General features: G+C 44.6%; 1 protein-coding gene across 1 annotated transcript in view; it reads right to left on the bottom strand.

Annotated features, from left to right (window-relative positions):
* Window positions 1–20,297, bottom strand: part of LOC120063702 (glypican-6-like) — a 180,174-nt gene that overhangs the window by 130,908 nt on the left and 28,969 nt on the right. The window contains exon 2 of the mRNA XM_039013997.1: window positions 2,802–2,960. Coding sequence (XP_038869925.1) covers window positions 2,802–2,960 — 159 coding nt within the window. The remainder of the gene's footprint in view (window positions 1–2,801; window positions 2,961–20,297) is intronic.

The raw sequence follows: 20,297 nt of genomic DNA, 5'->3' as shown, positions 1-20,297 counted from the left end.
CCTTTTTAGGATATGAAAAATGATTTTATCTAACAAAAAGACACTTCATGTTATCTCTGGGATCCTTTGGATGATAAATCAGAGCAAGATTTCAGAATGTAAGTACACATGTCACCTTAATAGAGGTGAATTTATCAAACCTATCGCGTTGAAAAAGTGTTTTGTTGTTAGGAGCTCTCCTCAAACAATGGCATGGCATTTTTTCGCAGCAATAGCTACTGTAAATCGTACAGTGCAGTTATATTAACAAGAATTTAAGCTTTCAGCCGATGTAAGACACTTCTATGTACCGACATTTGTTGTTACTCTAAAATCTGCGATCATGACACATGGCGCTGCATGATTTACAACTGTCCCGTTGATGGAATGCCGATCCTTAAGAAGTGGAATCCTTATATATATTAACCTATACTATTTTGCTAGTGTATTCCAACAATCAGTAGTGGCCCTAATGCTGTTACTGGAGATGTGTAGTAATACTCCTACTGCATCGTATTGCATGAAAAATGACTCTGCTTTAACTCTCAGGTGCAGATGACTGCAGGATTTAACATGCACTGCTCTCCATTGAATAATTGTGGGGCCTCTATTCAATATATGCTTTTTCAGCACTGCTCTCAGATTTGAGGCACTTACTCAACAGCTTTAGCTCATTTTTCACATCCCACACAATAAACATCAAAGCAGTGTTTGCCCTAGACATTAGATTAATGTATTTTTTTTAACAAGTGTTAACAGTCAAAAGTGTAATACTATTTAATCATAAAGCGTTTGGCTTAGTTGTGCAGAAAGTGGGGAGATTGAAGTGGCGAGAGAGAGAGAAAGAGAGAGGAGAGAGGAGAGAGGAAGAGGAAGAGAAAGAGAAAGAGAGAGAGCTCATTGTTATTGAGAAGCATTGCACTGACACTGTGGACTAATCTGTGAAAGCCCTGAGCTCCTCACACTGGAGAGAGCACTGTTGAATCAAGGCCGCTGCTTGGCTTAACGTTTACAAACTCCCTGAATTCCCTGTGTTAACAGTGAGCCAACTGAAACATATCCAACCCAAATCAGAAGCACAATATGGTTTTGGTTTAACCAAATAAGGTTAAAAGAAGCCCCATCTGGAGCAGGGAGAGGCAGCACACAGACACTTTCTCCACAGAGTTTCTCTAACATAAATCACATACTCAAATTATATTTTATAAAAAGCCGCTGACTGAGATGTGACAGGAGGATGGATGGCTGTGGGATGGCATCCCATAATTGACATGATTTACCCCCATCTCCTCTATCTCCATAGTCCTGATGAGCAGCTGCTGCCCACACTGCTGAGGGTGCCATTGGAGAGATTTGTGTTATTGCTCATTAAACCATAACAGGCAGGGACTCACTGGGAAGAGGACGATCAGCAGGAAGTGTGCGTGAAAGTCAAGGCCGAGGCGTAAAAACAAATATATCTCCGCAAAGAGGAACTCCGTTCTCTGAGCTGAGGGGGGTCAGGAGAGGTTGTCATAAGAGTCACTGTGGAAGTCAGGATCCTACATACTGCTGCAGCAGACCTGCTATAGGAGATGTATTAGAGGAGGAGGACGCTCTACGCTACTGGTTACAGCTGTCAATATGTTGTGCAAGAGGCCATGCTTGTCTAACCCAAAGGAGGTACTCCACAGTCTTCATGATGATTTATAATTCAAATGCCCTCTTGAGCAAGTCAACTAAAATGCAAACACAACAGTAAGCAAAACTGAAATAGAAGTCAGTGTAACGGATGTGAAATGGCTAGCTAGTTAGCGGGTACGCGCTAGTAGCGTTTCAATCAGTTACGTCACTTGCTCTGAAACCTAGATGTAGTGTTGCCCCTTGCTCTGCAAGGGCCGCGGCTTTTGTGGAGCGATGGGTAACGACGCTTCGTGGGTGACAGTTGTTGATGTGTGCAGAGCAATGTAACAGTATAACTTTAAACCGTCCCCTCGCCCCGACACGGGCGCGAACCAGGGACCCTCTGCACACATCAACAACAGTCACCCACGAAGCGTCGTTACCCATCGCTCCACAAAAGCCGCGGCCCTTGCAGAGCAAGGGGCAACGCTACTTCTAGGTTTCAGAACAAGTGACGTAACTGATTGAAACGCTAGTAGCGCGTACCCGCTAACTAGCTAGCCATTTCACATCCGTTACACTCACCCCCCTTTCAACCTCCTCCTTTTCCGCAGCAACCAGTGATCCGGGTCAACAGCATCAATGTAACAGTATAACTTTAGTACGTCCCCTCGCCCCGACCCGGGCGCGAACCAGGGACCCTCTGCACACATCAACAACGGTCGCCCACGAAGCATCGTTACCCATCGCTCCACAAAGGCCGCGGCCCTTGCAGAGCAAGGTGCAACGCTACTTCTAGGTTTCAGAACAAGTGACGTAACTGATTGAAACGCTAGTAGCGCGTACCCGCTAACTAGCTAGCCATTTCACATCCGTTACATCAACAGAACAAACTTTGTTCAAGGATCCTCAAGTAGCTGTGTATAGAGCACAGGAGGTTGGTGGCACCTTCATTGGGGAGGACAGGCTCTTGTTAATGGCTGGAGGGGCATAAGTGGACTTGTATCAAATACAACAAACACATAGCTTCCATGGTTCCAGGTGTTTGATGCCATTCCATTCGCTCCGTTCCAGCCATTACTGTGAGCCGTCCTCCCCTCAGCCGCCTCCTATAGGTGGCTCAAAATGAAAGAATATGTAGGTGAGCAACAATTGAGAAGAGGGTATTGCAGGTAAACAAAAGCAGAGTTTTTAGAAAGAACACCAGAAACGTGTCTTACCGTCAAACTTTTTATGTCTGGAGACAAAGGTGCTTCGTAATTCATGACTAGTTTCATCGACCAGGTTCTCCAACTCCAGCTTGCTCCGTTGGCCAAACTGGTCCTCCATTTCGGAGGTGCAACAGGTGCTCCCTTGAGGACATACACGAAGATGGTCGCCTGGAAAAACACAGAGTTGCTATTCAGTCACACAGATCTATCATGTTATAAAACAGCAGACAAAAACTACAAACACATTTACAAATCATATTTCAACTAACACAAGGAGGGTTGATTAATAAACTACGGTTCTTCTCTGACAAATGGGTAGCTGATTGAATATTTTTCTGTAACAGAATAATATCAGTGATTTCTCTATATATTGATATTACTCTGATTTCAGACTAAAAATAGAAATAAAATAAAAAATCCTCATCTTTAGACATTTGAAGTATTGTTGATGCTCTAACAATGCCGTTCACTGTCAATGTGCATTCACTTTTCACTCTTTAATTATGAAAGAAAGTCATATTTGTCAAGCTGTGCTACTCAAAACATGATAATAAAGTGCTGTCAATGTCTTTAACACAAATGAGAGGGAGCCTAAATCCACAATATCTCCATAAGCCAGGGGTTAGCTGCTTAAAATGACTGGATCAATTCTAGTAACAGCTTTTTATTACACTGTGTTCTCAATTTGAACCAGTCTCTGCATGCAACCATTACTGAATTTAATTAAAGAGCCACAACTGCCAGATCATTTCAGGTTGACCGGTAAGAGAATGACATTATATTTTGAGGGCCTGTAACCAAGCGCTATGAGAGTGAATAAAATACAACGATTTAACATCTAGGAAGTGTTGATTCCTCTACTACAGGGTTACGGTTCCACAACTGTTGGCGATTTTATTTGGCCCCCAACTTTTCTGAGCAAATAATAAATAAACATGGGGGGGACATAAAATAAATCAGCTCCAATTGATTTTCATTTTGGAAATCTGTTCCAAAGTATTACCACGTATAAAATAGATATTTATGTATACAAATGCAAGCTATGTTTGAAGTGATTATATTTTAGTCTTCTGTTTTGGCTTCTTGCGGTCGATTTGCAGTCTATAAATTATTTGTAATTATGTTCCTGCCCCCTGACCATCCGCTCAAGAAAAAATGGTCCCGCAGCTGAATCTAGTCTATGATCACTGCTTTACAGTGTTTCTGTTGACTCTACATGTTCATGTATTAATGTATTAAAAGGGATGAGGGTGTGCTTGTGAAATGTACTGTAGGACATTCTCCTGCAAAACAAAGTCAGTTGTGCCACATGGGAAAGGGGAATGGGAGATACCTAGTCAGTTGTAGAACTGAATGCATTCAACTGAAATGTGTCTTCCGGCGGGCCTCCCGGGTGGCGCAGTGGTCTAGGGCACTGCATCGCAGTGCTAACTGCGCCACCAGAGTCTCTGGGTTCGCGCCCAGGCTCTGTCGCAGCCGGCCGCGACCGGGAGGTCCGTGGGGCGACGCACAATTGGGCTAGCGTCGTCCGGGTTAGGGAGGGTTTGGCCGGTAGGGATATCCTTGTCTCATCGCGCTCCAGCGACTCCTGTGGCGGGCCGGGCGCAGTGCGCGCTAACCAAGGGGGCCAGGTGCACGGTGTTTCCTCCGACACATTGGTGCGGCTGGCTTCCGGGTTGGAGGCGCGCTGTGTTAAAGAAGCAGTGCGGCTTGGTTGGGTTGTGCTTCGGAGGACGCATGGCTTTCGACCTTCGTCTCTCCCGAGCCCGTACGGGAGTTGTAGCGATGAGACAAGATAGTAATTACTAGCGATTGGATACCACGAAAATTGGGGAGAAAAGGGGATAAAATTAAAAAATTAAAAAATAAAATTAAAAAAAATGTGTCTTCCGCATGTAACCCAACCCCTCTGAATCAGAGAGGTGCGGAGGGCTGCCTTAATGGACCTCCACGTCGTCGGAGCCCGGGGAACAGTGGGTTAACTGCCTTGCTCAGGGGCAGAAGGACAGATTTTTACCTTGTCAGCTCAGGGATTCGATCCCTCTATGTGAATAAGCCATAGTGCGTGACTGTGAAGCCAGCCATTAACTCATGCTACAGCACACCTCAATCCAAAGCAGCATTAATACATGCAGCATTTATCAGCACTAGCTAGTGTCACAAAGTAAAGGCCTTGAAAACATAACCAGAAATAGTATATAACAGTAATCTTAGGTCTGGTTGGATGAGACAGTGGCAGACACTGCTTCCTATCTCTCTCACGTACACACACACGTTTGTTGTTCCCTCTCCCCATGCAATCATTCCGTTCTCACAACTTTCAGCCAGCTCCCTATGTTGGTAGAACACAAACAAATGAAATTAAAATTGCCAGCAGCCCAGAGATGAAATTCATGCCAGGATTAATTTATCACTTGAGGACAAAGACATGTGTTTCTCGGCTGGTTATCACCATGTTTCTCTGCTGGTTATCACCATGTTTCTCTGCTGGTTATCACCATGTTTCTCTGCTGGTTATCACCATGTTTCTCTGCTGGTTATCACCATGTTTCTCTGCTGGTTATCACCATGTTTCTCTGCTGGTTATCACCATGTTTCTCTGCTGGTTATCACCATGTTTCTCTGCTGGTTATCACCATGTTTCTCTGCTGGTTATCACCATGTTTCTCTGCTGGTTATCATCATGTTTCTCTGCTGGTTATCACCATGTTTCTCTGCTGGTTATCACCATGTTTCTCTGCTGGTTATCACCATGTTTCTCTGCTGGTGTAGTATCCTTAAAGGCTTCTTAGAGTTACGACTCGTGAGACTTAAGTACGGTTTAGTATTTAATTGTAACTTAGAATTACATTCTCTAATGCACCTAGCTTAAGCTACCTGAAGCTTTCTTAATCATAGTTATATAGGCAGACATAGGAAATAGCTACGGATAGCGGGAAGCAAACCCCCGTCTTGAGTCAATACTGCCATCTATTGGTAAACATAAATATACCAGGTTACTACAGCTGGTTATCATCATGTTTCTGTGTTGTTTATCATCATGTTCCTGTGTTGTTTATCATCATGTTCCTGTGTTGTTTATCACCATGTTCCTGTGTTGTTTATCATCATGTTCCTGTGTTGTTTATCATCATGTTCCTGTGTTGTTTATCATCATGTTCCTGTGTTGTTTATCATCATGTTCCTGTGTTGTTTATCACCATGTTTGTGTGTTGTTTATCATCATGTTCCTGTGTTGTTTATCATCATGTTCCTGTGTTGTTTATCATCATGTTCCTGTGTTGTTTATCATCATGTTCCTGTGTTGTTTATCATCATGTTCCTGTGTTGTTTATCATCATGTTCCTGTGTTGTTTATCATCATGTTCCTGTGTTGTTTATCACCATGTTCCTGTGTTGTTTATCATCATGTTCCTGTGTTGTTTATCATCATGTTCCTGTGTTGTTTATCATCATGTGTGTGTGTGTTGTTTATCATCATGTTCCTGTGTTGTTTATCACCATGTTCCTGTGTTGTTTATCATCATGTTCCTGTGTTGTTTATCATCATGTTCCTGTGTTGTTTATCATCATGTTCCTGTGTTGTTTATCACCATGTTCCTGTGTTGTTTATCATCATGTTCCTGTGTTGTTTATCATCATGTTCCTGTGTTGTTTATCATCATGTTCCTGTGTTGTTTATCACCATGTTTGTGTGTTGTTTATCATCATGTTTGTGTGTTGTTTATCATCATGTTCCTGTGTTGTTTATCACCATGTTTGTGTGTTGTTTATCACCATGTTTGTGTGTTGTTTATCATCATGTTCCTGTGTTGTTTATCATCATGTTCCTGTGTTGTTTATCATCATGTTCCTGTGTTGTTTATCACCATGTTTGTGTGTTGTTTATCATCATGTTTGTGTGTTGTTTATCATCATGTTCCTGTGTTGTTTATCATCATGTTCCTGTGTTGTTTATCACCATGTTTCTGTCTTGTTTATCATCATGTTTCTGTCTTGTTTATCACCATGTTTCTGTCTTGTTTATCACCATGTTTCTGTCTTGTTTATCACCATGTTTCTGTCTTGTTTATCATCATGTTTGTGTGTTGTTTATCACCATGTTTCTGTCTTGTTTATCACCATGTTTCTGTCTTGTTTATCACCATGTTTCTGTCTTGTTTATCACCATGTTTCTGTCTTGTTTATCATCATGTTTGTGTGTTGTTTATCACCATGTTTCTGTCTTGTTTATCACCATGTTTCTGTCTTGTTTATCACCATGTTTCTGTCTTGTTTATCACCATGTTTCTGTCTTGTTTATCATCATGTTTCTGTCTTGTTTATCATCATGTTTCTGTCTTGTTTATCATCATGTTTGTGTGTTGTTTATCACCATGTTTCTGTCTTGTTTATCACCATGTTTCTGTCTTGTTTATCATCATGTTTCTGTCTTGTTTATCACCATGTTTCTGTCTTGTTTATCACCATGTTTCTGTCTTGTTTATCATCATGTTTCTGTCTTGTTTATCACCATGTTCCTGTCTTGTTTATCATCATGTTTGTGTGTTGTTTATCACCATGTTCCTATCTTGTTTATCATCATGTTTCTGTCTTGTTTATCATACTAGGAGAGCGTTCAGAATCATTCCTGGTGGTTTTTGCCCAAAGTATTTACAGTAAATGAAGGAATCATGAGAACTGATATGACATTGGCTATAGGATTTACATTTGTATGGGACAATAGGTGATTGTTTAATAATATTTGCAACTTGTCCAATGTCCTTAGATCATAATGTATTAATCAACACATTCCATGTCTTTCTGGCTTCTATTTTCTACCATTTTTCATAACGTAAATGTTAATATTGCCAATAAGTATTCTGTGTATAGCCTGTAGAGAGAACAGAGTTATTGCCATTCAGATGAAAATCACATTACTATTGATGACATGCATGAAAAGCTGAACTGAATTACAAGTTAATGATCTACATCCCCATTCTATTTTCCATGGACAACGCTGATTCAGATTTTCCTCTGCATGTCACACGATGACAACTGCAACATCACTTTGAAGACCAAATGTGGAGAAATAATGTAAAATCACGTGATGACGAACCAATGATTCTTGACATAAAAAATGTGTTGTGTGTTGTGTCATTTTTTTGGTTAAAAACCTAAAAGCAACCAAGCAAGTACCCCAATCAGCCCTCTAAAAATGCGCTAATTTCAGATTTCGCCTCGCCCTCTCACTGCCCAAATAAAATGTAGATGTTATTTAGTCAGAAACCTGCAGGTTAACCAAACTTTGGGAATCAGTTCAGCTTCCTCTGGTAGGAGCTGATTTGACCTCAGCCATAAAGAAGAACAGTAACGTCCACCAGTGAGGGCAGGAGGTTATGTGAGTAGGTTGACGTTTATTGGGTAAATCTCATCCTGGAGGTAGAGCTGAGCTATTTCTGCTAGATGGGCAGTGGCAAAGTCAGCGTAAACATTCATGAAGAAAAAAAATACTTTTGAGCAATTCCACCACTTTTAAACATCATTTTCATTATATCCAGCACAATCTCAATCGCACTCCACACTGCCCTTTCCCACCTGGACAAAAGGAACACCTATGTGAGAATGCTGTTCATTGACTACAGCTCAGCGTTCAACACCATAGTGCCCACAAAGCTCATCACTAAGCTAAGGACCCTGGGACTAAACACCTCCCTCTGCAACTGGATCCTGGACTTCCTGACGGGCCGCCCCCAGGTGGTAAGGGTAGGCAACAACACGTCTGTCACGCTGATCCTCAACACTGGGGCCCCTCAGGGATGCATGCATAGTCCCTTCCTGTGCTTGCTGTTCACCCAAGAATGCGTGGCCAAGCACGACTTCAACACCATCATTAAGTTTGCTGACGACACAACAGTGATAGGCCTGATCACCGACAACAATGAGACAGCCTATAGGGAGGAGATCAGAGACCTGGCAGTGTGGTGCCAGGACAATAACCTCTCTCTCAATGTGAGGAGAGAAAGACAAAGTAGCAGATCGTAGACTACAGGCGTGCCGAACAGACACCCATTAACAACGACGGGACTGAAGTGAAGCGGGTCGAGAGTTATGTTCCATGGTGTCCACATCACCAGCAAACTATCATGGTCCAAACACACCAAGACATTTGTGAAGAGGGCACGACAAAGCCTATTCCCCCTCAGGAGACTGAAAAGATTTGGCATCGGTCCACAGATCCTCAAAAAGTTCTACAGCTGCACCATCGAGAGCATCACCGCCTGGTATGGCAACTGCTCGGCATCTGACTGTAAGGCGCTACAGAGGGTAGTGCGTACGGCCCAGTACATCACTGGGTCCAAGCTTCCTGACACCCAGGACCAATATACTAGGGGGTGTCAGAGGAAGGCCCAAAAAATTGACTGGTTTCTCTGCTACCGCTTGGCAAGCGGTACCGGAGGGCCAAGTCTAGGTCCAAAAGGCTCCTTAACTTCTTTGATATAGGGGGCAGCATTTTCACTTTTGGATGAATTGCGTGCCCATAGTGAACTGCCTCCTACTCTGTCCCAGATACTAATATATGCATATTATTATTACCATTGGATATAAAACACTCTGAAGTTTCTAAAACTGTTTGAATGATGTCTGAGTATAGCATAACTCATATGGCAGGCAAAAACCTGAGAAAGAATCCAAACAGGAAGTGAAAATTCTGAGACTGGTCGATGTTAAACTCATCGCCTATTCAATTCCCTGTAATATATGGATCTGTTTGCACTTCCTACGCCTTCCACTAGATGTCAACAGTCTGTAGAACGCTGAATGAAGCCTATACTGTGATGTGGGACCGGATGGGAGGTGTTTGAGTCAGTGGTCTGGCAGATTGCCAGTTCTTGGTCACGGGCATTCCTCATGATATCGCCATGCGTTCCATTACTTATAGAGACTGAAAAGAATTCTCCGGTTGGAACCTTATTGGACATAAATGATAACAACATCCTGAAGATTGATTCTCTACTAAGTTTGACCAGTTTATTCGACTTGTAATATAACTTTTTGAAGTTTTCGTCCGACGTTTGCCTGCATCTGCGCGAGCGTTTGGACACATGTACTACACATGCTAGAAAAAGTAGCTAATTGGACATAAGTAATGGACATTATCGAACAAAAAAACTATTTATTGTGGAACTAGGATTCCTGGCAGTGCATTCTGATGAACATAATCAAAGGGAATATTTATGATGTAATTTCGTATTTCTGTTGACTCCAACATGGCGGAGAAATGTTGTTAAATCTTAGCGCCGTCTCAGATTATTGCATGGTGTGCTTTTTACGTAAAGTTTTTTTTTTTAAATCGGACACAGCGGTTGCATTAAGAACAAGTGTATCTTTAATTCTGTTTAAAACATGTATCTTTCATCAAAGTTTATGATTAATATTTCTGTTATTTGACGTGGCTCTCTGCAATTACTCCGGATATTTTGGAGGCATTTCTGAACATGGCGCCAATGTAAACCGAGATTTGTGGATATAAATATGCACATTATCGAACAAAACATAAATGTATTGTGTAACATGATGTCCTATGAGTGTCATCTGATGAAGATCATCAAAGGTTAGTCATAAATTTTCTCTATTTCTGCTTTTTGTGACTACTATCTTTTGCTGGGAAAATGGCTGTGTTTTTCTGTGGCTATGTACTGAGCTAACATGATTGTTTGGTGTGCTTTCCCCGTAAATCCTTTTTGAAATCAGACATGTTGGCTGGATTCACAACATGTGTAGCTTTAATTTGGTGTCTTTCATGTGTGATTTCATGAAAAATTGATTTTTATAGTAATATATTTGAATTTGGCCAAGTGGGAATTTTTCTGGATTTTGGCCAAGTGGGACGCTACCGTCCCACCTATCCCAGAGAAGTTAACAGCTTCTACCCCAAGCCATAAAACTGCTGAACAACTACTCAAATGGCCACCCGGATTATCTGTTGGATTCTAGCTTCTAGCCAAACCGACGCCGACAGAGATGACCGCCTCGCTTCGCATTCCTAGGAAACTATGCAGTATTTTGTTTTTTTACGTGTTATTTATTACATTGGTACCCCAGGTAATCTTAGGTTTTATTACATACAGTCGGGAGGAACTACAGGATATAAGAGCAACGTCAACTCACCATCATTACGACCAGGAATACGACTTTCCCGAAGCGGATCCTGTGTTTTGCCCACCACCCGGGACAATGGATAGGATCCCAGCCGGCGAACCAATACACCGATGCCGTAAAAGGGGCGGACGAAGCGGTCTTCTGGTCAGGCTCCGGAGACGGGCACATCGCGCACCGCTCCCGAGCATACTACTCGCCAATGTCCAGTCTCTTGACAACAAGGTAGATGAAATCCGAGCAAGGGTAGCATTCCAGAGAGACATCAGAGACTGTAACGTTCTTTGCTTCACGGAAACATGGCTCACTCGAGACACGCTATCGGAGTCGGTACAGGCAGCTGGTTTCTTCACGCATCGCACCGACAGAAACAAACATCTTTCTGGTAAGAAGAGGGGCGGGGGGGTATGCCTTATGATTAACGAGACGTGGTGTGATCATAACATTCTGTTCACCTGACTTAGAATTCCTCACAATCAAATGTCGACCACATTATCTACCAAGACAATTCTCTTCGATTATAATCACAGCCGCATATATTCCCCCCCAAGCAGACACATCGATGGCCCTGAACGAACTTTATTTGACTCTATGTAAACTGGAAACCACATATCCTGAGGCTGCATTCATTGTAGATGGGGATTTTAACAAGGCTAATCTGAAAACGAGACTCCCTAAATTCTATCAGCATATCGATTGTGCTACCAGGGCTGGTAAAACCCTGGATCATTGTTATTCTAACTTCCGTGACGCATATAAGGCCCTCCCCCGCCCTCCTTTCGGAAAAGCTGACCACGACTCCATTTTGTTGCTTCCAGCCTATAGACAGAAACGAAAACAGGAAGCTCCCGCTCTCAGGTCTGTTCAACGCTGGTCCGACCAATCTGATTCCACGCTTCAAGATTGCTTAGATCACGTGGATTGGGATATGTTCCGCATTGCGTCAAACAACATTGACGAATACGTTGATTCGGTGAGCGAGTTCATTAGCAAGTGCATCGGCGATGTCGTACCCACAGCAACTATTAAAACATTCCCCAACCAGAAACCGTGGATTGATGGCAGAATTCGGACGAACCAATGCTTTTAACCAGGGCAAGGTGACCAGAAACATGACCGAATACAAACAGTGTAGCTATTCCCTCCGCAAGGCAATCAAACAAGCTAAGCGTCAGTATAGAGACAAAGTTGAGTCGCAATTCAACGGCTCAGACAAAAAAGAGGTATGTGGCAAGGTCTACAGTCAATCACGGATTACAAAAAGAAAACCAGCCCGTCGCGGACCAGGATGTCTTGCTCCCAGACAGACTAAACAACTTCTTTGCTCGCTTTGAGGACAATACAGTGCCACTGACACGGCCCGCTACCAAAACCTGCGAACTCTCCTTCACTGCAGCCGACGTGAGTAAAACATTTAAACGTGTTAACCCTCGCAAGGCTGCAGGCCCAGACGGCATCCCTAGCCGCGTCCTCAGAGCATGCGCAGACCAGCTGGCTGGTGTGTTTACGGACATATTCAATCAATCCTTATCCCAGTCTGCTGTTCCCACATGAAAGCTAAGGTAACTGAGCTAAACGACTACCGCCCCGTAGCACTCACTTCCGTCATCATGAAGTGCTTTGAGTGACTAGTCAAGGACCATATCACCTCCACCCTACCTGACACCCTAGACCCACTCCAATTTGCTTACCGCCCAAATAGGTCCACAGACGACGCAATCGCAACCACACTGCACACTGCCCTAACCCATTTGGACAAGAGGAATACCTATGTGAGAATGCTGTTCATCGACTACAGCTCAGCATTTAACACCATAGTACCCTCCAAACTCGTCATCAAGCTCGAGACCCTGGGTCTCGACCCCGCCCTGTGCAACTGGGTACTGGACTTCCTGACGGGCCGCCCCCAGGTGGTGAGGGTAGGTAACAACATCTCCACCCCGCTGATCCTCAACACTGGGGCCCCACAAGGGTGCGTTCTGAGCCCTCTCCTGTACTCCCTTTTTACCCACGACTGCATGGCCATGCACGCCTCCAACTCAATCATCAAGTTTGCAGACGACACTACAGTGGTAGGCTTGATTACCAACAACAACGAGACGGCCTACAGGGAGGAGGTGAGGGCCCTCGGAGTGTTGTGTCAGGAAAATAACCTCACACTCAACGTCAACAAAACAAAGGAGATGATCGTGGACTTCAGGAAACAGCAGAGGGAGCACCCCCCTATCCACATCGACGGGACAGTAGTGGAGAGGGTAGTAAGTTTTAAGTTCCTCGGCGTACACATCACGGACAAACTGAATTTGTCCACCCGCAGCAGCGCCTCTTCAACCTCAGGAGGCTGAGGAAATTCGGCTCGTCACCAGAAGCACTCACAAACTTTTACAGATGCACAATCGAGAGCATCCTGTCAGGCTGTATCACCGCCTGGTACGGCAACTGCTCCGCCCACAAGCGTAAGGCTCTCCAGAGGGTAGTGAGGTCTGCACAACGCATCACCGGGGGCAAACTACCTGCCCCCCCGACACCACCCGATGTCACAGGAAGGCCATAAAGATCATCAAGAACAACAACCACCCGAGCCACTGCCTATTCACCCCGCTATCATCCAGAAGGCGAGGTCAGTACAGGTGCAGGGACTGAGAGACTGAAAAACAGCTTCTATCTCAAGGCCATCAGACTGTTAAACAGCCACCATTAACATTGAGTGGCTGCTGCCATACATGTAAAACATTTATCACTAGCCACTTTAAACAATGCCACTTAATATAATGTTTACATACCCTACATTACGTATCTCATATGTATATACTGTACTCTATACCACCTACTGCATCTTGCCATCTTTATGTAATACATGTATCACTAGCCACTTTAAACAATGCCACTTAATATAATGTTTACATACCCTACATTACTCATCTCATATGTATATACTGTACTCGATACCATCTACTGCATCTTGCCTATGCCGTTCTGTACCATCACTCATTCATATATCTTTATGTACATATTCTTCATCCCTTTACACTTGTGTGTATAAGGTAGCTGTTGTGAAATTGTTAGGTTAGATTACTCGTTGGTTATTACTGCATTGTCGGAACTAGAAGCACAAGCATTTTGCTACACTCGCATTAACATCTGCTAACCATGTGTATGTGACAAATAAAATTTGATTTGATATATACTGTACTTATTCATGTCACCACACTAGAACTTATTGATTACTTGACATATGTAAGGAATGTATGTGTTGGGGTCAATGGAGGGTGGATAACAACTAGGTGTATGGAAAGTTACAGAGTGAGACAAGGGGGAGTGCAGGAAGTTTACATTCTGTCAAAACATGTTATTGTAAAATCTCATGGCTCCTAAGGAGAGAGGCAAATGGCAACAGTCAGGTTTCAGTCACTGATAAGATTAGGGAGAAGTGAGGAATTTTGCCCGAGGTCAGATGAAGTGAGAAGGAACAGTGGTATCCCACATGCATACACATCCACGCCCGAAAAATGTTTCTAGCATGAGGCAGCGCCATGACTACACCAGCGAGAGGAACCAATTAAGTTCCTGACTAGCAGCAGAGATGCATTGGCTGTCTAGATGTGCAAGGAGTTGACGTCACCTAGTAGGAGGGTATAAATATACTGTATGTGCTTCTGTAAACATGTCTATGTATTTGCAGCTGTATGACCCATTGGGTGAATAAACTTGGTTTGAGATTTTCCTAGTCATACGTTTGAGTTTTTAATCTGTTTGTTCAGAACCTAACAGAGTTCAGGTTAGGGTTAAAATCAGTTTGTATGACTTTGTGGCTGTGCCAGCTAGTGACTACCGTGCAGAGCTGCCTCCAGTACATGAGTCATCCAAGTAAATGCCAACCTGCATTATGTGAAGGCATGAGGTTTGAACCTACGCACAGTTTGTTCAGAGCTATTTAAAAAAAAAATCCACAGCTTATGACTGCACCATAAACACTGGTTTTGTTTACTTCACAGGTCAAAAGAAAACTCAGCTTTAGGTAGGTCACTGACTGTCTATAAAAAGGAAACGTTTGAGATCCAGTGGTTTAGTGAACACTTTAATGGGCCAAAGGTTGGTGGGAGTCAGGGAGGTCCCATTGGTTACAGGTCTGAGTGCAGCTCTCCATCAGCGACGTGTCACACACAAAGAGGTCCTCCGCACCAAAGAGTAAACCCAGCAGTGTGTTCCCGCAGTCTCAACAGAGAAAAACATCACTTAAAATGAGTACATCCCATAAGGAGCTTTCAAGGGACCTCTCTACTCAAACAAGGCGCCCTGCATGTGCTACATGGCCAAGGTTAAAACAGCACAGTGGACAAAAAGAGATGTTTCCGTTGGTACACAATGGAATTCCCCATTAGCCAAAGAAGAAAGAGTGGTACAGACAGCATACTCTTTGAATAGCTGTTCTTTTTAAAGGCCTATCTTTAGAGGAACACAGAATATGCCAGCAGTATGATAAACACATTTATTATATTCCTTTCTTGTGAAAGGAATATTTGTTTTATTATTGTTGTAGAGATTGCAAACTACTCTCACCTTATGTCTGACTACAGTGCAGAATACTGTACTGTATATCAGGGTCACCTGGTCCTGAACGTGGTGCTGAGTGAACCTGGTCTCTGATGGCTGAACGTGGTGCTGAGTGAACCTGGTCTCTGATGGCTGAACGTGGTGCTGAGTGAACCTGGTCTCTGATGGCTGAACGTGGTGCTGAGTGAACCTGGTCTCTGATGGCTGAATGTGATCCCGAGTGAACCTGGTCTCTGATGGCTGAACGTGATCCCGAGTGAACCTGGTCTCTGATGGCTGAACGTGATCCCGAGTGAACCTGGTCTCTGATGGCTGAACGTGATCCCGAGTGAACCTGGTCTCTGATGGCTGAACGTGATCCCGAGTGAACCTGGTCTCTGATGGCTGAACGTGATCCCGAGTGAACCTGGTCTCTGATGGCTGAACGTGATCCCGAGTGAACCTGGTCTCTGATGGCTGAACGTGATCCCGAGTGAACCTGGTCTCTGATGGCTGAACGTGATCCCGAGTGAACCTGGTCTCTGATGGCTGAACGTGATCCCGAGTGAACCTGGTCTCTGATGGCTGAACGTGATCCCGAGTGAACCTGGTCTCTGATGGCTGAACGTGATCCCGAGTGAACCTGGTCTCTGATGGCTGAACGTGATCCCGAGTGAACCTGGTCTCTGATGGCTGAACGTGATCCCGAGTGAACCTGGTCTCTGATGGCTGAACGTGATCCCGAGTGAACCTGGTCTCTGATGGCTGAACGTGATCCCGAGTGAACCTGGTCTCTGATGGCTGAACGTGATCCCGAGTGAACCTGGTCTCTGATGGCTGAACGTGATCCCGAGTGAACCTGGTCTCTGATGGCTGAACGTGATCCCGAGTGAACCTGGTCTCTGATGGCTGAACGTGATCCCGAGTGAACCTGGTCTCTGATGGCTGAACGTGATCCCGAGTGAACCTGGTCTCTGATGGCTGAACGTGATCCCGAGTGAACCTGGTCTCTGATGGCTGAACGTGATCCCGAGTGAACCTGGTCTCTGATGGCTGAACGTGATCCCGAGTGAACCTGGTCTCTGATGGCTGAACGTGATCCCGAGTGAACCTGGTCTCTGATGGCTGAACGTGATCCCGAGTGAACCTGGTCTCTGATGGCTGAACGTGATCCCGAGTGAACCTGGTCTCTGATGGCTGAACGTGATCCCGAGTGAACCTGGGCTCTGATGGCTGAACGTGATCCCGAGTGAACCTGGGCTCTGATGGCTGAACGTGATCCCGAGTGAACCTGGGCTCTGATGGCTGAACGTGATCCCGAGTGAACCTGGGCTCTGATGGCTGAACGTGATCCCGAGTGAACCTGGGCTCTGATGGCTGAACGTGATCCCGAGTGAACCTGGGCTCTGATGGCTGAACGTGATCCCGAGTGAACCTGGGCTCTGATGGCTGAATGTGATCCCGAGTGAACCTGGGCTCTGATGGCTGAATGTGATCCCGAGTGAACCTGGGCTCTGATGGCTGAATGTGATCCCGAGTGAACCTGGGCTCTGATGGCTGAATGTGATCCCGAGTGAACCTGGGCTCTGATGGCTGAATGTGATCCCGAGTGAACCTGGGCTCTGATGGCTGAATGTGATCCCGAGTGAACCTGGGCTCTGATGGCTGAATGTGATCCCGAGTGAACCTGGGCTCTGATGGCTGAATGTGATCCCGAGTGAACCTGGGCTCTGATGGCTGAATGTGATCCCGAGTGAACCTGGGCTCTGATGGCTGAATGTGATCCCGAGTGAACCTGGGCTCTGATGGCTGAATGTGATCCCGAGTGAACCTGGGCTCTGATGGCTGAATGTGATCCCGAGTGAACCTGGGCTCTGATGGCTGAATGTGATCCCGAGTGAACCTGGGCTCTGATGGCTGAATGTGATCCCGAGTGAACCTGGGCTCTGATGGCTGAATGTGATCCCGAGTGAACCTGGGCTCTGATGGCTGAATGTGATCCCGAGTGAACCTGGGCTCTGATGGCTGAATGTGATCCCGAGTGAACCTGGGCTCTGATGGCTGAATGTGATCCCGAGTGAACCTGGGCTCTGATGGCTGAATGTGATCCCGAGTGAACCTGGGCTCTGATGGCTGAATGTGATCCCGAGTGAACCTGGGCTCTGATGGCTGAATGTGATCCCGAGTGAACCTGGGCTCTGATGGCTGAATGTGATCCCGAGTGAACCTGGGCTCTGATGGCTGAATGTGATCCCGAGTGAACCTGGGCTCTGATGGCTGAATGTGATCCCGAGTGAACCTGGGCTCTGATGGCTGAATGTGATCCCGAGTGAACCTGGTCTCTGATGGCTGAATGTGATCCCGAGTGAACCTGGTCTCTGATGGCTGAATGTGATCCCGAGTGAACCTGGTCTCTGATGGCTGAATGTGATCCCGAGTGAACCTGGTCTCTGATGGCTGAATGTGATCCCGAGTGAACCTGGTCTCTGATGGCTGAATGTGATCCCGAGTGAACCTGGTCTCTGATGGCTGAATGTGATCCCGAGTGAACCTGGTCTCTGATGGCTGAATGTGATCCCGAGTGAACCTGGTCTCTGATGGCTGAATGTGATCCCGAGTGAACCTGGTCTCTGATGGCTGAATGTGATCCCGAGTGAACCTGGGCTCTGATGGCTGAATGTGATCCCGAGTGAACCTGGGCTCTGATGGCTGAATGTGATCCCGAGTGAACCTGGTCTCTGATGGCTGAATGTGATCCCGAGTGAACCTGGTCTCTGATGGCTGAATGTGATCCCGAGTGAACCTGGTCTCTGATGGCTGAATGTGATCCCGAGTGAACCTGGTCTCTGATGGCTGAGGGGGACATTATTTCCTGCTAATATCCTGGCATCAAAGTGTGCCTCTGGCAGTTATCTAGTATTAAGAGGGCTGTGATGGTGAAATGAAGAGATGCAACCTCACATCAGCACTAGCCCAACCCCTGTCCACTCAGTTGGTTATCAGAGCTGTCAGGGTGCAGAACAGGGCTCCACTGCTTCCTGCTTCCCCCAGACACAGCACATTTCACACATGCATGCAAGCATCTGCTTGTCCTCACATTGTCATGTAAGTGAATAAAAAAAATATATATATTGAATGTCATTGCAGTGATTAGCATACTGGTGAGAGTGAGTCAGATCCTGAACAATAACATTCACAGACGTTGTCCATGTCTGGGGAATAGGCTATACTTGCATGTTTCTTCAAAAGGCACAAACTAAAGGTGAGTGGGGGGGCATACAGATTTCTCATTGTAACACTGTAAACAGGGTTAGGAAGTTACTTTCTAAATGTAATCAGTTACTAGTTACCTGTTACTAGTGGATTACCCACACGTAATCTAGTTATTTTACATTACTTTCCCCTCAGAATAAGACAAATGAATATTACCAATTGAATGACATCTATTGCAGGACAAATCCATGTTAGAGTTCACATAGCTTGCCATAAATGGATGTTGCAATTTAATTTACTTTACATTATGGGTTATGTAGGCTTCTTCTAACCCATTGCCTTCTACTTCAATATAGATAATAATATGATTAGGCTATATCTTTACATTAAAAAACAAAAGTCTGACAGATTTCAGTCATTCATATTCATTTCATACCCCTACTTCTTCAAGAATAGGACTTCGAAATATGGAAATATAGATTAGCCAAATTGTTTTACCTGATCATAAGCCCAAAATTAAGGACTTATTAGCCTCTCTGTAGTTTATGATTTTGTTTTCATGGAGGACTGATTGGGCTCATTGCTTCGAGTTGAAGAAGAAATGCTGCTCTCATGGAATGGAAGGCTTTGAGCACTACTGGAAAATACTACATGCATGTGAAAGATGTATGCCATATATGTTGCATTTTCTATATGCCTATTGTTTATGTTTTTGTTGGTGACACGTTGATATCTTGATCATTTACAGCTGTTTAAGTCAAAAGTGTGCAGTTTGAGCATGTGTCCATTAGGCCTATGAATTATTATACATTTTTTGATCAGCACACAAATTAGACTGCGCAATAAAAGCCCCTCTCGTGGTCTTATTAAAATAAACTTGTTTTTGACAGTAAGAAGCACAATACCATGGAGGAGATTAAGGGAGGAACTCCCTCAAACTTGGAGCGGACCACTGGGATCAGCGCGACTATGCAGCGCTGTTGCAAGAAATAATTTTTCACTGACTGTCCACTGGTCGCAAAAACATTGATCGATAGGCAGCTTAAACTTCCTTAATTCAACCATTATTGGTTTAAAATACACATATAAATTTGTGAACAGCCATCCACAAATGTTTATGTAAGGCACAATCTGTAAGGTGCAAATCTGTAAGGCGCAAATAGCTAAATGAGAGAGCAGCAGTGTGATTCACATCAATGAGAGAGCAGCAGTGTGATTCACATCAATGAGAGAGCAGCAGCGGTGTTTCACATCAATGTAGACCTCAATAAGTGGGCTCCTGAGTGGCACAGTGGTCTAAGACACTGCATCTCAGTGCAAGAGGTGTAACTGCAGTACCTTCTTCAAATCCCATCACATCTGGCCGTGTCTGGCAGAGTCCCATAGGGCGGCCACAATTGACCCAGCGTCGTCTGAGTTTGGCCGGGCTAGGCCGTCATTGTAAATAAGAATTTGTTCTTAACTGACTTGTCTAGTTAAATAAAGGATAAATAAAGCCTACACTACTTCTGTCATCCTTACCTCCAAGCATGTATTGGATATATAGGCTAATCTTTGGATGCCGACAGCAGTCGCACCATTGGAAGACATGGACTGTAGCCTGCAAAAGCCTATTCCTGC

This window comes from Salvelinus namaycush, chromosome 19 (assembly GCF_016432855.1).
Source record: "Salvelinus namaycush isolate Seneca chromosome 19, SaNama_1.0, whole genome shotgun sequence".
Taxonomy (NCBI): domain Eukaryota; kingdom Metazoa; phylum Chordata; class Actinopteri; order Salmoniformes; family Salmonidae; genus Salvelinus; species Salvelinus namaycush.
This window is presented reverse-complemented; position numbering and strand designations above follow the sequence as displayed.